A 22,884-nucleotide genomic window follows, 5' to 3' on the forward strand; every position below is an offset into this window, starting at 1 on the left:
TATATATATATTTTAAGACAGGGTCTTGCTGTGTATTCCAGGCTGGTTTTGAACTCCTGGCAATCCTCCTGCCTCAGCCTCTCAAGTGCTGGGATTACAGGTATATACCACTGCACTTGGCTGCAAAATTTATTTTTAAAGAGATAGTTTATTTTTTAAATCAAGCCAAAAAATAGTTTTCTAGTGGAGCCAAGAATCCTTGGTAAAGATGGGGAGCTGGTAAAGATCATTTTGTGATACATAAGGCCTAAGCAAAAGAAGCTGATTTTCCTTAAACTCAACTATTAAGGCAGAGAGCTTTAACTATACTACCACAAAAAGTCTACAAGTAAATTTGCTGCATAGCATTTGTGGTCTTCTACTTGCAGAAAGGTGGAAAATTATGTTAAGGTACATCAAGTTCTAAATGTGAAAATCTCAACAAATTGTTGATTAGACTGTTAGCAGACTGTTAAGATATTAAAATGCCAATAAAATCTGTGAATCCAGCTTGCTTCTGTCACTGGGTGTCAGGCACCAACGTGGGTCACTAATAATAAAATGGAATCACTGGATTCCCAAGCCTCAATTTCCCATCAGGTAAAAATGCATCAAAATTATGAATATTTCACAATATAATTTTATCATGGAGTTAACATCATTTTCTCTACACAATTATTCTGTTGGGAGAAGCATGTTTATGTTTTCATTACTGTGTTTTCATTTATAATTCAGCAATTATGATTTGTGTGAAGTACATCAATTTAGGAATTGCTTAATTCTTTCTTTAATGACACTACCACATTATTTTTTATTTTGAGTAGCTATTTGAACTTGATGTTTAGCTCTTAATTCATTTAGAACAATCTAAATATGGTTTTTAAAAAAGACTCTTGGGGTCCAACTTGAGCTGGATAATTTAGAAAAAGTTCAAAATGCTAAAACTTGCAAAAATAAATCAAGTGCAAATGAAGACGAACCAAGCTTTTGACTTTCTCAATGGGAAATAACTTTAATCTTATGAGAAAATAATATTGCCAGTGATGACTCACATAAGTGTTTTACCAAAAAATTTTAATAAGATATTTTAGGACACAGGAAGTTGGGCTATAATCAGTAAGCTGGTCGGGTCGGTTTGAACTCACTAATCAGCTAGGTCTTTGTTTAAAGCTGCTTATGAATAAATTACTTTTTTCATGTCAGTAAAAAGTCAGAGACTCAAAATCATTTTGGCAGCTAGAAGTATTTGACACAGTCTTTTTGTAGTGATGAATTATTATATGACATTAAGTGCAAATTTTCCTTTTTCAAATGAGAAATTTTATCTGCAGAAGAGAGCTTCAAAGCCAGGCCAAGAAGGTCTTTCATTTATGTGGTGACTCTTTTGTTACTTTCCTTATGTAATATTTACTTCAATTATTTTGTCACTTGCAGGGGTGACTTATAAAATTTATTTTCATTGTTGTCAATAATATTCATACTATATTTAACTGAGAATTACTCTGTATGTTTTAAGATGGGGAGCTACAAACATATTTCTGAGATGGGCCAGGTAGCAAGTATGTTAGCCTTTGCAGCCATGGTCTTGGCAACAACTACTGGCCTATGCTGCTACACTGCAAACATAGCTCTAAACATTTTAGAAACCAAAGGGTGAGGAGGCCTTGCTCCAGTGAATCTATATATGAAAACATTCAGTGGACAGTAATGGGGTATGGTTTGCTCACCCTGGTCGGAAGGACTTACCTTTGTGTACAGGCAGGGAGAAAAGAGGCTCAAGGACCCCATGAAATACTACTTCTTTATAATTCACTGGATTTCAGTGGCTCCAAAAGTAAATGTGGTCAAATTAAGTGCTATAGAAGATCAGGCTTCCTACACTGTCTTCTCTTGTAATAAATCATACTCTATTGGCTGAATTTAATTCTATTCAACTAACATCTACTGAGCATCAATGCTGTGACTCTGTTGTGGCATCCACTATGGTACATGGTATAACAGGCCCCGTTTCTGATGACTGCTTTGGAGAAAGGAGAGATTTCAGTTTTGATATTAATGAATAAGACTCAGATATTCTTTTGGTTTTCCTCTGCCACATTGGTCTCTGATATGTGGTGCTGTGCCAGAGACCTCCACTTCCTAACTCAGTCCAGGGAGAGGAAGGTGTCAACTTGGAACTTTCCTGTGTTTGCATTCCCATGGTTCCCACCCTGGGACTGTAGTGATCACTAGTTCTTTCTTGCTTACTTTACTTCTTACTTAAGAAATTAATATAAAATGCTAGGGCATGTTGTTATACTTCTTTATTTTGAGGGTGAAGGAGCATTGGGTTTCAATTCCTGTATTTTACTGCACCAGAAATCTGAGGGACCAATAAGAGTAAAATGCACTCTTTAAACCTCATGCTTCTGGAGCAAAGAGTGCATATACCTCTGAGGAAAGAGCAGCGGCAGCACTTTATTAATACTTCAAGCTTGCTGCTGTGACTCCACTCAAAAAAAGTAATTGTGTAGATTTTAAAATTTTTTTAAATGTTACATTCAATATTCATATTTCTAACAGGTATAAAGCAGTATTTCTAATTAAATTTATTAGTAGCTTTGAACAGCTGTTTAAATCATTAAGATTTCTGAAGGGCTACTTTTTTAGTTCACAAAGTAGAATTAGAGTTATGAAAGCCTTATCTCACTCAAAGAGGAAAATAAATTATTTCTAAAACTCTGCATAGGAGAATAATGAAGATTTCATAGACTTTAAGTATATGAAATTAGAATTTGTAATAATTTAGAAACTAGTTGAACTCTCAATTCATTGGCAGAAATAGTAATTAGCATTTTCAAACAGTAGGGTTTACTAAATTTAAATTTTATGTGACAAGTAAATTTTTGTAATTTTTACATAATAATGACTATTGATAATTTGGAAATTCATAGTGACTTAATAGATGTGTATCTCTCTAGGAAAATCTTTGTAAGATATTTAGACTAAAACTTTCAGCATTAACCTTATTTAATAACTATATATGGTCTTACAATTTTCAGAATTCTTCCACACTGGTAAGGTACCATATTTACTAAATCTTATACAATAGCCCTATAAAACTATCACCAAAATAACACAATGAAGTTATCAAGCACACCATTCTTTAGAGTACTTACAAGTTACAACTTGTATATATATTAAAACCCCACAGAGATTGACCTATTCAATATATTAAACTTGGACATGGCTCATTAGTTATGCTCTTAAAACTGGCTTCAGTTAGAGCAAAACGACAGTGTACAGTATTTTTGATGTGCCAGTGTCTAACATCTTATAACATGACTCTAGTCTAGCAGTGACCAGACAATTGAAAATAATTAATACTGGTCCCAGGTTCAGTCCTAGCATCCAAGCTGGAGTGAAATGTTGTTGTGTTCTAATTCTTAGGTTACGGTTTCTAATACAGCTGATACAGCCAGGGGTAGAACTCTAGTGGTGGTGAGAAATGTTCTCTGGGAGAGCTCACACAGGCTGCTTTGTCCTTCTCCAGGATTTGTCATTGTGAAGGGGATGAGGAGAGTCCCCTCATCACACCCTGCCGCTGCACGGGGACCCTGCGCTTTGTCCACCAGTCCTGTCTCCACCAGTGGATCAAGAGCTCAGACACGCGTTGCTGCGAGCTCTGCAAGTATGACTTCATAATGGAGACCAAGCTCAAGCCCCTTCGAAAGGTATCGTATCTGCAAAGATTTGTTTGAGAGAGAACTTACAAAGTAGACCGGCTTTAAAACTTCACTTCCTCACCCAATAAAAGTTTTAGAGCACAAATTCAATGCATTATACTGTTGAAAATGTTGTATTTACTGAGGTTAATTTCCAAGGGGGTTAGAAGACAGACTACATGAAGCAATATGAACTCATCTAATATCTTGATTTCTTCTACAGGTTGTGAACTGTTTTGTATGTTTACTTTTATTTTGGGATTGTTTTGTTGTTTTATATGTAATTAGAGTAGGTAGAAAGAAAGCATATTAGTTTCTATATTATGAATCAAGCTATAAGAGAGATATCAGTAAAGTCTACATTCGAATTCTTCATTTATGTTATTATTTTCTAAAGAATGGAGGTAAGACTGTGAGCTAAGTATGAAATTAACATCTTACTCAAAGCTACCAAAGGATTGCTCGAAAGGATGCAAACAAGGGCAGTGAACTTTGTATAATTCATGCTCGAGAGCTGGGCCCCTGGATATTAGTATGTAACTTATTCATCTTTTTGCCTAACTACAGCTTTACACATATATGGATGCCTCATTCTCCAAAGGGGAGTGTGGAGACTGCAATTTAAATAAAGAATCAGCCCAGAGCTGCTTTCTTATTTAAATTAAATGCAGAGCTAAAATGAACAGAGAGAACATTCCTAGAAAATAAACGTGATGGGTTCCAGAATGAGCAGAGATGAAAAGCAAACAGGAATATTCCAGTAGGCATTTGACTGGCGGCTGGACACTGTAATTCTTCATTAATCTTGTAAATTATGGAGATAGAGAATAACATTCCCTGGTTCTGTGACAACTTTGATTTAAAATGATCTGCAAATGGTTTATAGATGTCAAAAATTATGCACAGGGTGGCTTTGGGGTGTGCATTATCTTTTTTTGACTTAATGGTGACCTGAATGCCCAAAGATGACATTCTGTGCCTCTAGGTCTCAGAGCAATCAATGCCAGAAGTAGGAATGGATGCCTGTCCCTTGCCCTTTGCTTTATCCACCAAGCAGATGCTCTGGACTGTTTGGAGCGGCTGACACATAGGCTCCATGATCCTCTACATTTCTCTTCTTATCCCTCAGGGTATCACAAGTTGTTTCACTCCAGTTGTATATTTCTTCATTTATCCCCAACCTCTCTGTGTACAAAATTTTCATTTCAGCTTTGTCAACCATAATATTTCAATTTGACGACAGTAGCCTAGGATAATAACATATCCACACTGTCTGTTGCATTAGCAGCCCACTCCCATTTTGGTATAATGATCTGAACACAATGCTGGAAAGAAACTTGAAAAGTCCTTATTTTACCCTCAACTTTTTTAGAATCATTCTTTAAATACAACTTTGATCCTCCCTTTATATCCATACCAATAACCATTTCCAACCCTGTCAGGAAATGTTTTTCTTTTCCCAGTCAAATTGTTTATAAACCAAATAGTAAGGAATCAAGGACAGCTATCTTTTAAAATATTCATAATCATAGTACTAAATATGTTGCTGCTACCTATCAGGTACCTGCTATCTGTTGATTAATGCAACACTCTAGTTTCTCTTTTAAAAAATTCCTTTGGTTGGTCATTAATATTGAACAATAATACTGCATTTCAACATCCTTCATTTTTAATAGCACTTGTGATGTACAGAAAATGGTAGAATCCAGTCCAGAGGTAGCTTCCTGGTAGCCCATGGGCATGTTTTATTTGACCCATGTGGTAATAACTTAAATATTAGTTACCAACATTTAAATGCATGATTATGTCCTGTAAAACTTTGCACATCTAAGTTTGTTCAGAAATCATAGTACATGGTTTTCCTGGGGCCACATTCCACTTGACAATCACCCGTGGGCCTCATTATTGCCTGGCCAGTTAAAGTACAATTAGCATTCCAGTTCCTCCCATTTTTCATCCCATACTCTCTTTTAGATCCTGAGAGCTCATGCCATCTTCACTCATCTCTGACCTGTTGAAATCTGAATTTGAGTCCTAAATGTGCAACACCTACCCCCCCTTCTTCTTTCTGTGATTTATGGGCTTTGAAACCTTAGAGACACTATTTTAAATTCTCATTCCCTGTTTAAAAGCATAGGGAACTGAAATAACACTTAAGAGATGGTCTTGGGAATGCCTTTTTGGATTGTGAGGTGATGTAAACCGTACAGAGCTGAGGCATTTTTACACTGTTCTAGATGGTTTATTTTGATAGCACTGGGATTCATCAATAGTTTTCTTTTGGTAGTTTTTAAGTGGCCATAAAGAGTGCCAGGTGCAGCATTAGGTTAGAATATATTTGAAGTACATCCAATTAATTGCTCTCAACTCAGTAATTCCATTACAGTTTATAACATTCTAAAGACCAAGCCCATGAAACAATTAATTTAGCTAATGATTCTGAATTTCTACCATTAGCCAATGGCGTCAGGAATTTCTGTTTAAACAACATAACTTCGGAAGTAGAAAGGTGCAGATCTTCAGAGTCTGACAAAACTTAGGGCTTAATAGTCTCTAAAGACACCAGTAAAGATTTACTTCACTAATTGCTATTACTACACCAAAAACCTACAGTTAGCAAGTTCATCAAGGTATCCTAATGTTTTAAGAAGAAAATCTTTAAAGGCAAAATAAAATCAAGAGTTTATTCAAGGAAAAGCAACTTTCATCATCTTTAAACTAGTAGTTCAGCTATTTTTGCAGCATTCAGTGAAAGTCTCACTAATTTACTGAGTCACCCATGCTCAGAAAAGTCAAACAGTCTCAGTGACCATTCAGTGAAATTTCGAAAAGTACACAATATTGATTAGGAGGCATGAATTAACCTCTTAAATCTGAAGAATATCGTGGGTTCTGATTTGAATCACTGTGGAATGGGGGAAACCAGGCATCAATGTGAAGCCAAATTTTTAAGGGAGCAAGTGCAGCTGACAACTTTATATCTTTTCCTAGAATATTTGTTCATATAACTTTCCATATAGAAATGATTTGACAATTTATAACATAAAATATTCAACCCCATGCATCTTTTTATTCTTTGTCTCTATTAACTAATTCAATCCTCATTAAACCTCATTTTACGTAGGTATAGAGCAAGCCCATTGGGTGAGAAAAATGAGACAGCATCATAAATTTTCTCGAAGTCACACACACCAGAGTCTGATTCTGACCTTGCTCCTATCGCACTGCCTCACTGCTGCTAAATGACACTTCTGAAGCACCAAAGCATTAGATTTTACTTAAACCATTTTGTGTTGGAAATCTCTTAAAAGAAAGCTTTCTAAGAACACTTTTCTGAACCATCTTTCTTAAACGTGGCTATTTTACCCGCTAGTATTCCCTGACAACACTAACGATACTACACCACATCATTTGTTTTGCAAGGTGAAAATGTGAACTTCAGTTGTTTAAAGCACAGAGGAAGCTTTTGTCTTCATTCTGGTTTCCCCGGACTTCCACATTTGGAAACCCTTTCCGTGTGTCTGCATTTTGTTGTTTCTCCTTTTTCCCTCTTGTCAGAGCAGCAGCGAACACACTTCTCTTTCTCCAGCAACCTCGTTCAATAAACTTTGACCTTAAACAATAAAGTCAGAGGATATAGAATTGGGACTACAGAAGATTAGAGGCAATTCTAGAAGTGCTTCTCAGAAACCCTATTGTGATCACAGGCGGGCAAGAATTTCGGTGACGTGGTTCTAGTGCTCTCTTTTGCATTCACCTTAATTCTCAATTCTACCCAAGGAACTTAGGGTTATACGATAAGAAACTATCAACATATGAAATTTTGAAATCTCCAGGCTATTCCTTTATCAGTGGAACTCAGTTCTGGGTAATAGTTTGGTTGTTTGATTTCTTCATAAATACTATATACAAGCCTATAGGCAATGAACACCCTCATATAATCCTGACAAAACTTTCTTTAAACATCTTGCCAAAAAAAGAAACCAACCATATTCATAACTTACAATGTGTACACATTCTCTTGTGTTCCTGTGCTCAGTTCTATTATTATATGAGCCCTACGAGAAGTAGGCATGATTTAGAACACTCCTAGGAAATGATTTTGTTTTCCAACTCACTCTCCAGATGAGCCAGGTAAGCTTTTTGCAGCAATTTTTCACTGTCCACCTGGCATTATCTACCCTTAAACACGTCTCCTCTCACTTTCCTTGTGCTTCATTCACGGAGAAGCCACTTGGCTGATGCCATGGAAAGGGAGAATGTACATAGGTAAACTACAGAATAACAAAAAGAAGATCATTTGCCAAAGAAAGTGTACCAGCTTGTTTAAGACATTCAATTTTCCACTAAAATTATTGGGTTTTTAAGTTTTATTTTAGTGCCTTAACACATTGGTAATCTCAGAACTCAAATTGATACATAATTAAAATAACATTACAGCATACCTGTGTCAAATCCCTGTGAGATGAAAGTCATTGGTGTCCCACGTTTTATTCTAATAGACACTGGGGATGTTTCACATGGGTGTTATCTTTGTCTTTAAATTAAATACAACTAGGTCAATTGGTCTCTTGATATTTCCAAAGCATATTTATTCATCTAGAATCAGTGTTCTTGAACTGCTTGTTCAAAATAGAAATATCATTTTCTGGCAAACCAAAGAGCTTATTCTTTTCTCAAGTTTCCATTCATAAACATAGTAGCCTTCTAGGCAGATTTTATCTCACACCACCAGCAAATTATATTCTTAATAATTGCCCTGGGAGGATTCCAGTGATACTTGGCTTATTCACTGACTCATTTTACCACAAGAAGTATCTACCATACACCAGTAACATTTAGTAATGAGCAAAATACAACAAAATCCCTGCTTTCAGAGGGAGTATAGTGAACTGCAAAAGAATTAAAAAGGATTTAAGAATATAATATAACTCCAGAGGTAATTGTACAAGGAATTCCAAGAGCAAACTGGACACCAAGATCCATCCTTCCACTTTGCGAAATCGACCCTAACTAAAGATATGTAAACAAAGCAATGTGAAAATATCTATGAAAACATAGGAAAATGACCACATAGGAAGTGTTCTCTTTTGTTCCCCCATGCTAATTTAAAAGGCATTTCTTAGCAGTTGGAAATCACTGGAATGTGGAACAGGATTTGATAGAGGCTGTCACAAAGTAATTTTAAATAAACAAGCCCTGAATGATTATTGCTGGCTAAAACTCACTAAATGGAACCTTTCTCTTCAGTACTTCTTTTTACTGAATCCATTTATGTACTACTTTAACTGCTTTTCCCTCTTTGAAAACTCATACTTGAAGAATATAACCTCACTTGCCGGTAAGAATGTGACCTTGTGTTACTATCCTAGATATGAAAACAAACACTTAACCTGCATTAGCCTTGGTATTGAAATCTGTAACCAGATAAAGATCCACCCTTGAGAAAATCCATTTTCATTTTAGCAAGGACAAGGGACATGCAAAATGAGATGCTTTTATGTACTGTATATTCTGATTTCTTGAAACAAGCACTTTGCTAAAGTAATGGAATCAATATTCCAACAATCCCTATGAAAACCATAGAAGTATCCAATTAGGATGTGCAGAAGCCCGCACATCCAGGTACACATACAGATTTCCCCAAAGCATCATCTTACGATTGAGTTTTAAATCACTTTCATATCTAAATTTTCTTCCAGTTACGTATTTTTCTCTCTCAGTTGTGCGGATGTTTTTCTTAATTTGTTATGTCAGTTTCTCAAGTCTTGGTATCAAATATAGAAGGTGTTTTAATTTTCTGGTTGAGTTTTCTTTTTAAAGGAAGACCCTGGAAATCAACATGACTTCTTAAAAGCAAGTATTTTAGATCTAATCAGATTCCTTTTTTATAGAATTGACAAGCAAAAGAGAGATGAAGAGCATTCCGAGCGATCTATCTGAACTGATGGCCCGCAGTCTCTGAGTGCACGCATCAGTGGGCCAGCAGAATGTCATTAACATTATAAAAAAGTAAATGACTGAAGATTTTCCTCCAAGAGAGAATCTCTCACATGTCAGCTTCCTTCTGGCTTCCTATGTCTTTCTAAATGATGCCACTAATAGCTCCTCTTCTTGTGTATCCCACATGGATATACTGTACCACTCCTTACATCATCAGACCAATGTTGCTACTTTGCACAAGAATATTTGGGCTGAATCAGCTTATGAGAGCTGCCACAGATAGAGCAGAACCTGCCCTTATGTAATGCCCAGCATGTTAGTTTGTGAACGATATAGAAAAGGGGACAAGGGGGTGGAGAGATGCTGAGCAATGGGTACTCAGTTCTTTCCTCCTCCTAACTGGGGTAAGGCTGACAGAGGCCATCACTTCCCTCTGATGTTCTCTCCGCATGGGAGCAGGAAGAGCAGGAAAAAGAGGTTTGCCTGGAATGAGACAGTTCCTCTGTGAAAGGATCGCCCTCCAGGGGAGGGAGATCTTCATTTCCCTGCAATAACAGAGACAACCCTAGACTCAGGATACAGTAAATATTTTAAGTCATCTTTTATTTTAAATATAAAGAACAAAACTAAACATTCAGAAGAAATAATTATTTGAGCCATAAAGGAAAGAGTGCTGATGTAAGAGTCAGAAGACTTCGTTTTAATTCTGGTTCTTATATTGAATCACTCAAGACTTGCCTCGTTTCTTTACCTGTAAAAGGAGACTGGATAGGTTTATTGATAAAGTCTGTTCTAACTTAAAACTGATTTTATGAAAAAGAAAAGTAAGGAATTCACTTGTCAGAAAGAAAGAAAGAGAGGGAGGGAGGGAGAGAGAAAGGAAAGAAGGAAGGAAAGAAGGAAGGAAGGAAGAAAGGAAGCAAGGAAGGAAGGAAGCCCTTTCAAATATATTTTAAATGCTCAAAAGAAAAAGCGATGTAGAAGGAATTCTGCATGTCTGCAGTGGATTAGACTGCACAGGATAGTATGCCAAGTCAGCAGGGAGCTGGGGTCTGAGTTCTAAAGAGAGGATTTGTGTACTTGTTTAAATGTTTGCGTTACTGCCAGGCATCATGGTGCAGACCTGAAATTCCAGCACTCGGGAGGCTGAGGTAGGAGGATCGCCACAAGTCTGTGGCCAGCCGGGGTTGGTGCGTTCAAGGCCAGCTAAACTACAAAGCAGAACCTTGTCAAAAAAACAAATACAAATTATTTTCTCATTACTCTCCAGAGAAGAGCATGGTGAGAAAACCAAGTACTTTCTTTGTATTTAGTAAAGAGAGGAAAATGAAGAATTAGGACCAAAAGAATTAAATTCGAGTATGGAAGAAAAAAAGAGCACAGAGAGAAAGCAGGAAGAGAAAGAGGGGAAAAGAAAGACAAGGAAGGAGAGTGCCTGAGGATGAGCGCTCGGAGGGGGCATCCGGAAAGGTGACAGGAAGCCAGGGCAGGTGTCCAGCCTACGTGTCTTTCTCTTCTAAGCTGTAAGCTGGCAGTCAAAGGCTAAGGTAAAGCAAATTCAAGTGATTCTTGACAGCAAAGCTGTGCTGCAGCCCCGAGGCATACACAGAAGACTTGACCCTAGGAAAAGACGAGCTGAAAGCCAGTTTCTACTTGGCACATAGCAGATTGAAAGTCTAAGCACGTCAGGTTGGGTCCAAAAGCATATGTTCCATTTTCTTTAAGGCTAGGATTTCTGTAAACGTAGAACTGGTTTGATACAAAAGTTGATACTTTGATGAAGTACTTTTATTTATAAAGCTAACAAGTTTTGGAGCCAGATGCTTTTCTACACCAGAGAAATGGCTTATTCCATGAGATACTGAGGAGCTGGTAGTGGGTTCTATTCATACGAAAAATAACATATACACCCAGCTCTGTCTGAAAGGCCACACCAAGAGGTCCAAGAAATGCTCAGTTATGATTCACCTTCATTCAGTCAACAAATATTTACCAATTATTCTCCTAATGGAACATCTACCAATGAGTATCTATTATAGGCACTGACATCAGAGTAGAGAATAAGACAAAAGTCTTCTGACCTCAGAGAATTTATATTCTGGCCAGGTAAGGAAGGAGGTAGGGGGTTTGAAAATGAGTTGGTTGTAGTACCTTGAAATAGAGTTGAAAATGGCATCAAGGATAATTCTAGTAATTCTAGGCAGGGCAAATTCAATTCCAACTATGAAATTATAATTCAAGGCAAGTTTCTAGGAACTCTTAGGTGAAGAAATCTTCAATTTCATAGCCTCCTCTCTATTCCATTAGGGAAATATTTTAGTAAAGAAAATTAAGATGAAAAAGTTGTTGAATGAGTGTAGGGAATCGGGGCTAGAGAGATGCACAAAGATAACTTGTTCAAATTGGCTGGGAAAAATTACTGCGTCTGTGGAGAGCTGCTCGGCCCCATAGGTAATTTACTTTAGGAACTAGATAAGTAACATAAGAGACTAAAGCAGTCTAGTTGCATGGTGATAAATAGCCAGTAACATAGTACGGGGCTGTGATAAGGTGTGGTGAGGACCTTGGCATTCTGACACAGACATGCCCGCTAATCTAATGGGAGTAATAGGGCCAGATGGATGACTTTTTCAAAGGAAGGCCAAATTTTATATTTCATTTAATCTCTTTCAAGTTTTAAAATACTAATAATCTACTCAAATGTAAACAGTATTCAGGCCAAAAAACAAAAGAGGTCTGAAGCTTAGATTCAGCCCATGCAAGTCACGAGTACATCATCTCTGTGGGGTAGAAGTGTCCGTATATCTCTGCCAGTGTTTGCAGAATGGAATACCATGTAACGCAGTGGAAAGAACTGAATTTAAACCCCTCATGCATTTGCTCTGTGGCTTTAGGTGAATCCTACGGCCTGAGACAGTGCCCTTCCCAATCAATAATGAAGAAAAAGGTGGAAAGATGACCCTAGTCCTTACTCTGTCAGCTTTTGAGACTGAACTGAAAACTAAAATGATGAAACTAAAACCACCTTGTAAACTATGAGGTCTTATAACATCACGATCGTATTGTCGCTCCCAGCCCTTTGCCATCAATGTGGTGGCAAGCTCCCATTTCTGTTCTTAGTCGATCAATATTTAATACTGAGCTCTTCACTTACTAATGTTGTTCTCTTAGTTTTAGCAAATGTATTGTGATCATATAAAATGTTTACGTTAGGGAAAACTGGGTGATGGGCGTATGTGACCTCTATTTTTTCTAGAAATAGCCTATAAACATAAAATTATTTAAAAATTAAAAGTTTACTTCAGAAGTGTTGGGTTGTGGATATAGCTCAGTGATAAAGCACACACAGTACCCTAGGCTCAATTCCCAGGACTATCAAAAGAAGATTAACATGTTAAATAACAAAATAAGAAAAAAGAGATAAATGCTCACACACTCTGAGAAGTCTAATGAGGGGCAAATAAAGGCTGACCCAGAGACTTGACTTTTCTGTTCCCGTTCCACTTAACTCGAAAAAGAAAACAGGTTATAAAGAAAAAAGGTCGGAGACTGTGAAATCTAACTTTTTATTTTATAAGTAGCAAGGGGATCTAAGACTCAAACACTATTCACTATTTTGTTTAAATTTGTACACAGAACAGAACCTAAATTTCTTTTGTGTTTTGTCTGTTACTTCTAGCTAGCTGCACATTTTGTTTAGATAATACCTTCTTTATTCTCTAAAATAGAGAGATTCTTCAATGTCAGTACACAACACAGACTCAACAGTTTCACCCAAACAGCTCCAAAGCGCAATTGACCCATTTGTGATGGCACAAAGTAGACAGAAGGCCCACTAGCTCTGAGAAATAGAGCCACTGGCATACAGATTAGTTCTGACTTCTTAAATGCCTGTTCCCTAAGGCCTTGAAGGCTGTTTTCATGGGAGGATGTTGTGTTGGTGAGGGTGTCAATTTGGTCAAATATTTTGGAAAAATTACAGCTTTATGTTCTACATTCTTGTCTTGATTAAGTGAGAAATGCTGTTCTTTAGGATTAAATCAGGAATTCTCCAGGATTACTTCTCAGGCATGCTTCTCAGATAAGTGCCTCTTTCTCTGCCTGTCATAGAGTCCAAGAGTCATTGTTGATACTGTATGTGTTAGCTTTCCCATCTCTGGATGCAATAACTGACACCCACCACTCAAAGAAGAGGTTTAATTTGGCTTACATTTTAATGGCATTGAGTCCACGGTCAGCTGGCTCCAAGGCAGAAACAACATGGCAAAAGGGTATGATGAGCCAAGGCTATTTACTTCATGGCAACCCAGAAGAAGAAGGGAAGAGTGCCAGAGGGACCAGACATAAACTCCCAAGGCCAAGGTTCCATGATCCACCGAGACATACCCAGAAGTGTGCTCCGCCAAACCAAGATGGCTTCCAGAGCTAGTCAAGTGAATACTCTGCTGTAACCTCCACACTACATTGGTACCCTCTGAATTATTCATAAGCTTTAGGTGATGGCTTCTGCCTCCACCAGACATAAGCCCAGTAAGAAACTCTGGTCTTTAACGGAGCTGGTGTGTCCATCCATTAGGTATTAATGAACCAGAACAAAGAATATAAAACTCAGTCTGAACAAAAACTTGGTTTGTTCTGAGCTTTTGCAGTCAGCAGCACAGGGTGCTGGGTTATTTTGGGCTGTATATACTGGAACTGTCACTGTCTGCAGATTTATGTTATCTGCGCTCACAGAAGCTTGCCCTAGTAGTGCTCCTCAACTTTGTTATTACTGAGGAAGTTCCTTTTCTCTTGATATGTGTCCCTCTGGTCCTAATTCATTTCCACAATCTTAAAGCTAGGAAAGAAAAAAAAAAGTCAAAGGGCAGCCCAGGTACACAGTACGGCTCCTTCACTCAGGGTTCGCCACTGATGAATCACAGTATGAAACTATGTTGAAAACAAAACTCATATGCAGTTTAAGCCACAGAAAAGCATAGCTCTATTACCTTAAAAAAAAAACATTTTAAAAAAGAAAACCCAAACTCCAATTCAAAAGCACTTTGTGGTGATTTTCAGAAGCAAAGCATCAAATTGTAAACATTGAATAGTAGCGCATGGAGGTGCTCCTGGGGAAGGAAGCAAATTTGCTCAATAATGTAGATTTTCAATAACAGGCTTTGTCTTCGAGGCTTATTACTTTATGAATAAATCTGTCCTCTGTCCTGCCAGGACAATTGCATTGGAGGGCATATGTGTTAACATATTTTGTTTTCTATGTAACGAATGCTAACTTTGTTGTGGTTAATGCTTACTTAGCATTATTATTTAAGAATATGCAATAGACATAAATGATATTCCTCAAGGAGAAACTATGTGGGAGACTGATAAGAAAATCAACAGAGGGCCGCGAATATAGCTCAGTGACAGAAGCACCTGCCTCACAAGCACAAGGTCGTGAGTTCGATTCCTGATACCAAAAAAAATTTTAAAAAGAACAGAATCAGGGCAAGGGACATTTTTCTTAGTAGAATAAATGCTCTGAAAGTAGGCAGGAACTCCTGGATTCCTCCTGGGCATATGTGGAGTTAGAGGAGAGGGGTGCAGACTGAAGTACAAAATATATCTTCCCTCCTCTCCGCACCATCTTGTCCACCTAGATTTTTCCATCTCTTTTCTAACAAGATTCATGGCAAAAGGTGTGAACTAATATTTCAGAGCAGGTAACGCTGTCTTGCTTTGGGGTTAGTTTTCTTTTAACCTAATTTGGTAAATAGTTTACAGTCTTGACATACTAGAAGAAGGTCCTGCATTGCCAGGGATTTCTTCATGCAGCCATCCCGTGTTGCCAAGGCAACCAACTTCACTATTTTCTCCCCTCTAGAAAACCATTTTCAGTGTTGCAAACCTGGAATCACAATCCTTGCTTATAATATTCAGGGTCAAACACGTCCCTTGTATGCACAAACCTGTTACTTTTTTATGAGATATCATGTCTTACACTGAAAGAATTTGACTTGGGGATAATGTGTATAATAAAGCATTAAATGTAAAATAATCCCATAGCATTTATACCCTGCCTCTTTATTCCCAGGCAAAGCTAGGCTGTCTACCAGAGGCAGTGACATTTTTGTGAAGCTGCAGTAACAATTTTGGCATATTTTGACTAATTTCTATGTAAGTTAATTGCAATCAACAACTTTTTCTTAGCTTGTGAAATTGAATCTCTGAAAAGCAAAGTATTTTCTGGGATTAATATCACTCACTTGTTGTATATTTTTTAAGAGTCCAGGCCCAGTGTTGAGAGTTCTTCCTATGTAAGTGGGGTGATTTGACAAATCTCTGAGATGCTAAAATATCACACTTGAATCCAATGGCTGACGTCATGGGAAGAAAGTGTTTCCCAGAGGTCGGGGCTGCAGAGTGGTTGTTTTAATGGAAAATCCTGATGAAAGAATAGTAAGAAATATACTGAGACTTTTGCTGGATCATTATTAACAGAAAAGTCTGCCTTTCGTTAAGATTCTCATTGAGATTTGACAACTTAATGGTTTCTTTTTAGAACTAAATCTGGCAGAATACCTCACAGGCTATAGTTACTTTACATAGTAATTCCAAATAATTTTTAGTCAATCACCCAGGGCTGTTGGTTTGAGTTTCCAGTTAGTTTTTCAAATATTTGTAACACTTCTTTCCCCTTACATTTTTGCTTGGAATCTGAATGCATAAAAGTCCGTCATGTTTCATTTCACAATTCCCAAAGGTTTCAGAATGCAAATGTGTGGCTTTAAATGAAGTTTCTGTATGAGACTTAACGTTTCAGAGCATTTTCTTGTTACACATTTATTAGATAAAACATATCATAGCTCCTTTCAGCTGCCATTCTCATTTCAATAAACCAAAAGTTTTTATCTACATAAAATAGTACAAATTATCATATCCGCTTTTGAAAAATGGGCATTATTTTCTTTCCATTACTGGGATTTGACAGATCAGGCATTTAAATGTCAGGGAGTCTAAAGAAGCTTTCTCAGCCCTCTCCTGTTGTACTGCTCAAAAGCTATTAGCTCTCCATCACAATGCACAAAAGATTTAAGCCTGTTTATGAAAGAAATGCATGCCAAAAAGTTAGGACTCAGAAGGTTGGGGTAAAAGAAAAATAATGAAATAAATGTAAAAGGTAAGCATAATTAAGATAGGTACCCTAGGTCCTGTGCATAGTTAGAAAGAGTTAATTTGCTTCTAAAACTTTTGTAAATCAAAGAGCAGAGCATGATCAATTAAATGATTTATACTATATAAACAGAATTTTTTTTTTTTTAAATACCCAGGATATCAGGTCTAGATCCTAAGGAAAGGATCCTCCTGGGATAGCATTAAGTAAATTCAGTGGATGGTGCAATCTCTTACAAGAACAACTGTACATCAAGATGCACTGTGTCAATGGCCACAGTAATCAGAGGTTACTGATTGCTTGCTAGTGCCACACACTGTACTACACGTAATCCCATTTAATCCACCCGAGAATTTCTTATCACAGTGTCACAAAGGAGAAAACTGAAGCCTGGAAGGGTTTAGAGAATATCTGAGATCTTCTTGGTTTTGACATGATAAAGCTGTACTCAAGGGCTGGGGATATAGCTCAGCGGAAGTTCCTGCTTGGCAAATGCTAGGTCCTGAGTTCAATTCCCGGTACAGAAAAAAAAAAGCTGAACACAAGCTGAAGTCAATGCTATGTTCAAGGTGATCACTGTAAACGCCGTTGGACACTGCCGCCATGGTTCAGACTAAGGAGGAATCTTTCTTTCCGGGGTCAGCTAGGAAAGGCTCCTTGCAGGAGCAGTATTTAAAACTGGGGTGAGAGGTGACCACGTGGTTCCCAGTGACATAGAGAGTTGAGGACATTCTAGACAAGAAAATAGTACATTTAAGTGGACAGAGAAAGTACAATTCACAAACTGAAAGCAGGTAGCTTTACAAAAGAGAAAGGCATCCACAGGCAAGTTCTTTAACCTCTTTCCTCTCATCTATAATAGAGGTAAGAATAAGATGTCCATCAAAGAGAGGTAGTGAAAATTAGACTAACAATATAAATGTATTCGTGTTACTATTATTATTAATACTGAAAGCAAGAACCTGATTGTACAGAATGCTTTGCTAAAGAATTTCAGCCTTGTCCAGAGGGAAACTGGAGGGAAGTTAGGACAATTAAATGAAGGATGACTATGTCTGTATTTTTCAAGCACCACTCCATGGCAGTATGTGCTCAGTGAATTGTCCAGGTGAGTGAGAGGGCACAAAATTCAGAAACAGGGACAGCTGCACTAATGTGGAAGCTGAGGGAGAGGACCCATGCTCAGAGGTGAGTTACCGAGGTGCTGCTAGGGCTCAAGACAGCGGGAAATGTGAGAGAAGCACAGTAACCTCTCTAGAGGAAGATGACAGGAAACCTGTAAGGCTTTGAGATAGGCAAGGAATATTTAGATACGACAGTGAAAACAAGCACATTTCTCACGGTGTCTGGTAAGGTAGATTTCAGTCCAACCATTTGGCAATGTAAATGCCACCATTAAGAATGGAATACAGGGGCTGGGGATTTAGCTCAGTGGCAAAGCGCCTGCCTGGCAAGCGCAAGGTCGTGAGTTCGGTTCCCGGTACCGGAGAAAAACCAAAAAAAAAAAAAAAAGAATGGAATACAGCGCTGAGTGTAGGGGTGCACGCCTTTCATGCCAGCTACTTGGAAGACTGAGGCAGGAGGATTGTAAGTTTGAGTCCAGCCTGGATAACTTAGCAAGACACTTAAATAAATAAATAAATTAATTAATTAATAATAAATGGCCGGACATATAGCTCAGTGGTGAAACATCCTTAGGTTTGATGCTCAGTATTGTAAAAAAAAAAAAATGAAATACAGTGAGGCTCATGATATATTGCTAAGTTCAAAAAACTGTTAAAATTGAACTAGGCTGGTGCAGTGTCTTTTTTAATTTAAAAAGAAATCTGTAACTCAACATGGTACTGAAGGGTTTAGATAGTGTAATCAAGAAAGAAGAAAAGAAAAGAAAAACTCAGATCAGAAAGAATTAAGTAGAATGTTATTTATTCATGGATTACGTGATTGTGGAGAAAATTTGATGGAGCCTATAAAAAAGTTACTAGACTAATGAATAAATTTAGCAAAATTGCAGGATACAAGCTCAACATAACAAGGGAAATGTATTTCCATACACAAGAATCAAAAAATTGTAAAGTAGAATTTTAAAATACCATTTTCATAGCATTCCAATTATTAAATTCTTAGGAATAAATATGATAGGAGATGTATAGGACCTGTAGATTGAAACTATCAAAATGTCACTGAGAGAAGATAAGACCCATGTAAGTGGAGAGCTACCCTACATTAATGGGTTGGACATGTCAATGTTGAGAAGAGCTCAAATTCTCCCCCTCAATTGATCTACAGACTCAGTGCAATACTGATAAATTTCCCAGCAGGAATTTTTAAATAAATTATCAAGCTAATTATAAAATTCAAATGAAATATAAAAGAACTGGAACAAACAAACCAACTTTGAAAATAAAGAACAAAACTGAAGGAATAATAATGACCAATTGAAAGATATAAAGCCACAAGAAATAAAGTATATAGTATAGTTGTCAAGACTAATAAATAATCAGTGGGTCCAGAAAGAGACTTATACAGTCAATTTATTTTTGATAAGAAATAAAAAATAATTCAATAAGATTTTTTAATAAATGTAATAATATAAATTATGATCCCTAAATCACTCCATACACAAAAATTAACTCCAAATGTAGCCTATGAATATAAAGGCTAAAATTATATCACTTTCACAAGAGCACAGAAGAGAAATCCTGTATGATTCTGAGCTATGCAGCAATTATTCGATGTGACACCAAAAGCAATATACATAAAACAACAGATTCATATATTGGACTTTGTCAAAATTAAAAACATCTGCTCTCCAAATATTAAGATAGTGACATGGCAGGCCATATTTTGGAAAGTAATATTTCCAAATTATGTAACTGGTGAAGTACTTGTATCCCACATAAAGGAAAAAATCTGAAATTTCAACATAAGAAAATGAACAACCAATAAAAAAGTGTTGACAGGGGCTGGGGATTTAGCTCAGCGGCAAAAGCGCCTGCCTGGCAAGCGCAAGGTCGTGAGTTCGGTTCCTGGTACCGGAGAAAAACCAAAAAACCAAAAAATAAAAAAAAATTAAAAAAAAAAAGTGTTGACAAGAAACTTTAACAAAACAACCAATGAGTAAGTATTAACAGGACAAAAAATAAATAATAAATAAGCAAGACACTAACTGATAAAGAACTTGTATCCCTCATAAAGAAATCTGAAAGTTCAACAGTAAGAAAGCAAACAAGCAATACATAAGCACTGGTAGGAAACTTTAACCAGACATGTCAGCAAGGAGGATATACGGATGGTAAGTAATCACATAAAAAGATGTCAACATAATTACCCATTAGAGAAAGCAAATAAAGCCACAATGATATACCACTGCACATAAAGAAGAATGGCCAGTGAAATAGCATGGCTGGGGGCTGGTGATTTAGCTCAGTGGCAAAGCGCCTGCCCAGCAAGGGCAAGGTCATGAGTTCGGTTCCCGGTACCAGAGAAAAAAAAAAACAAAAAACAAAAGAAAAAATAGCATGGCTGATGCTAAAAAGAAGGAGCATACCAAGAGCTGGGGAGAAACTAGAACTGAAACTTTGACACATTACTGAAGGAAATATATAATCATACAACCGCTCTGGACATCAATGCAACAGATCTTCAAAGAGTTAAACGTACACTTTGCATAGAATCCAACTCTTCTGCTCATAGATATTTAATCAACAGAAATAAAAATATTCTTATAAAAAGTTGTACATGAAATATTCTTATAAAAAGTTGTCATAGAATCTGTATTTTCAATATGCCCAAACTAAAGAAGAAAACATATATTTATAAACAGATGAATTAATAAATTGTGGCATAGTCATACAATGGAATACTATTTGAAAATTTGGCAAAAAAGAAGTGTACATGGATCCATAATACAACACAGACAAATGTCAAGATAATTTTGCTGAGGAAAAGAACATGCAATGTAATCATGTATACAAAAACTCTATAAAATGATTACTATGTAATCATGTATACAAAAACTCTATAAAATGCATTCTAATCCACAGTGACAGAAAGCATAGCACCTAGAGATGGATGAGAAAGACTGGATGGACAAAACTGCAAAATGTGTAATGTTAGGGAGGCGACAGGCTCACATTTCTGATGGTGGCGATTGTCTCTCAGGTGTATAACATATGTCAAAATCAAATATGTGTAGCATGACACTATGTACAGCAAACATGACAGCTGTGTCTCAATGAAGTTATTTTGACAACTGTGTCCACAGAAAAGTGGGGTAGGTGGCTCGCAGTTTTTCAGTTCTGCCTTCTAGCTTCTACTCCACCATAAAGTAGAAGTTTTTCTCCATTAGAAACCACTGTCCTTGGCATACAAGTTTGGAGAACATTCTGTTTGTACAGATGCTCTGAAAAGGGGACATGGAAGGGGACACTCCAACTGGGTAGGAGCGAACAACAGATACAGATAAATTCAAGTCTTCCTGGGCTCCACCGATGGGAGGAGTGGTAGGCATAGGACACAAATCTCACAGATGGTGAGCTGGTCCTAAGAAAATGATAGATGGTCTCTGGGGGGTGACCCAAGCTCTGTGTGGCTGCAAGTTTTGTTTTGATCTGTGTAGAATGGGCCTTAACCCAGAGGCTCACTCATCCCAGGCAAGTGCTACCTCTCCAGCCCTGTCTCCTGTCTCTTAAGCAATGCCTCTCCAAGTGGCCCTTTGTTAGACGTACTTTCCAAGTTCTCCCTGAGCAATGAAGGAATAAAGCACTGTGCTTGGATATCTTCTCATTATTCTTATGCAGGCTCCCACCTGCATAGATTTCTTCTTCTCCCTCCCTTCTCTGTCCTCTTTTTAGTTCAAAGGCACCTCTCTTTCTACTTTACTGATCATCAACCACTCCCCCATCTCTCTACTCCATTATGCAAGTGCTCCAAACAAATATAAATACCAAAGAATTAGTTTCCCATTTTAAAATGGTCTCATTGCTTACATGCCAATATATAATATGTACATATAAAGAAAAATTTGAAGACCTACTTTGCAAATAAGATTAGGGAGGAGTTTATCTATTTTACTTTTCCATATGTTATAAATTTCCAGCAATGAACAAGCCGTTAATTGAAATAATGTCTTGCAAAATAAAAGCTGGGAGAGACAGAAGCAAGTTTTCATATCAAAAGGAAAAGGGCTACAGAGAGAGAGAGAGAGAAAGTTAAAATCTATGAAAAGATGTAGTTGACGGGCCGAGAATCACTGGGAATTGTTACTTTGGATGGTAAAAGGACATTTTGTCCTCTTACATAAGAAGAAAGGAAGTGAGAAGGGTGTGAGGCGGCTATAAATATGTGTTTTGTCTGAGGACAGGAAGTTGAGGGAATTTACCCATGGGAGCATCACTGTCCTCCAAAGTAGAAGTCGTATTTAATATAGTAGACGTGCTGTTAAGACACCAGTCCATTTCCTCCCCTGCGCTCTTGTAGGGGTAGTGAGCTGGCCACCCTCTCTCTAGTTTCCTCCTCGCAGCTATTAAGAACAACCTTTCTACAGTCCTCATAACACAAAGGCCCTTTTGCCTTCCTGCTAGATGAGCTTAAACTTAGCCCATTTCATAACCAGGGTCTGGGACTTCCACTTCCGTTATCTGTTTTCTGCAAATCCTTGCGGCTTGTTTTCTGTATTTCCTTATGCTCTGTTTATACTGGCTGTCCTTCATCTGTTCTTGTCAATCTGAGTCAAAGATTAGTCACTCTGTAGATCTCACACCCAAACCCCCTCACCCCATCATCTGCTGAGTTCAGAAGCAGAGGGAAATCTGTCCAGGAGCCATAGCTTCCCACCTGCTCTCCAGCTCCTCCCCAACTCCCTCACCTCCTCCATCCCCCTTTTTCTCGGAACAGCAGATACACTTCCCAGGACTCAGTCAGAAGAGGTCCGCTTACACTCACGCCCCTTCTCGTCCTGCTTTCGGCCACAAGTGATCACAAAGAAATTTCTTTGGAACAAAATTATTTTCTTTTGTCCCTTTTTTTCCTTCCTTCCGTCCTTCCTTTTTTTCCTTCTTCCATCCTTGGTATCTTTATTGAAGTATGACCCTCCATGGTAAC

The 22,884-nt window shown here is 37.5% G+C and overlaps 1 protein-coding gene across 2 annotated transcripts in view; it reads left to right on the plus strand.

Moving 5' to 3' along the window:
- Window positions 1–22,884, plus strand: part of March1 (membrane-associated ring finger (C3HC4) 1, E3 ubiquitin protein ligase) — a 297,696-nt gene that overhangs the window by 241,314 nt on the left and 33,498 nt on the right. For both annotated transcript variants that reach the window (XM_013513527.1, XM_005373590.2), the window contains one exon: window positions 3,512–3,692. In XM_013513527.1, coding sequence (XP_013368981.1) covers window positions 3,512–3,692 — 181 coding nt within the window. The remainder of the gene's footprint in view (window positions 1–3,511; window positions 3,693–22,884) is intronic.

This window comes from Chinchilla lanigera, unplaced genomic scaffold (assembly GCF_000276665.1).
Source record: "Chinchilla lanigera isolate Chin_1 unplaced genomic scaffold, ChiLan1.0 scaffold00002, whole genome shotgun sequence".
NCBI classification, from domain to species: Eukaryota; Metazoa; Chordata; class Mammalia; order Rodentia; family Chinchillidae; genus Chinchilla; species Chinchilla lanigera.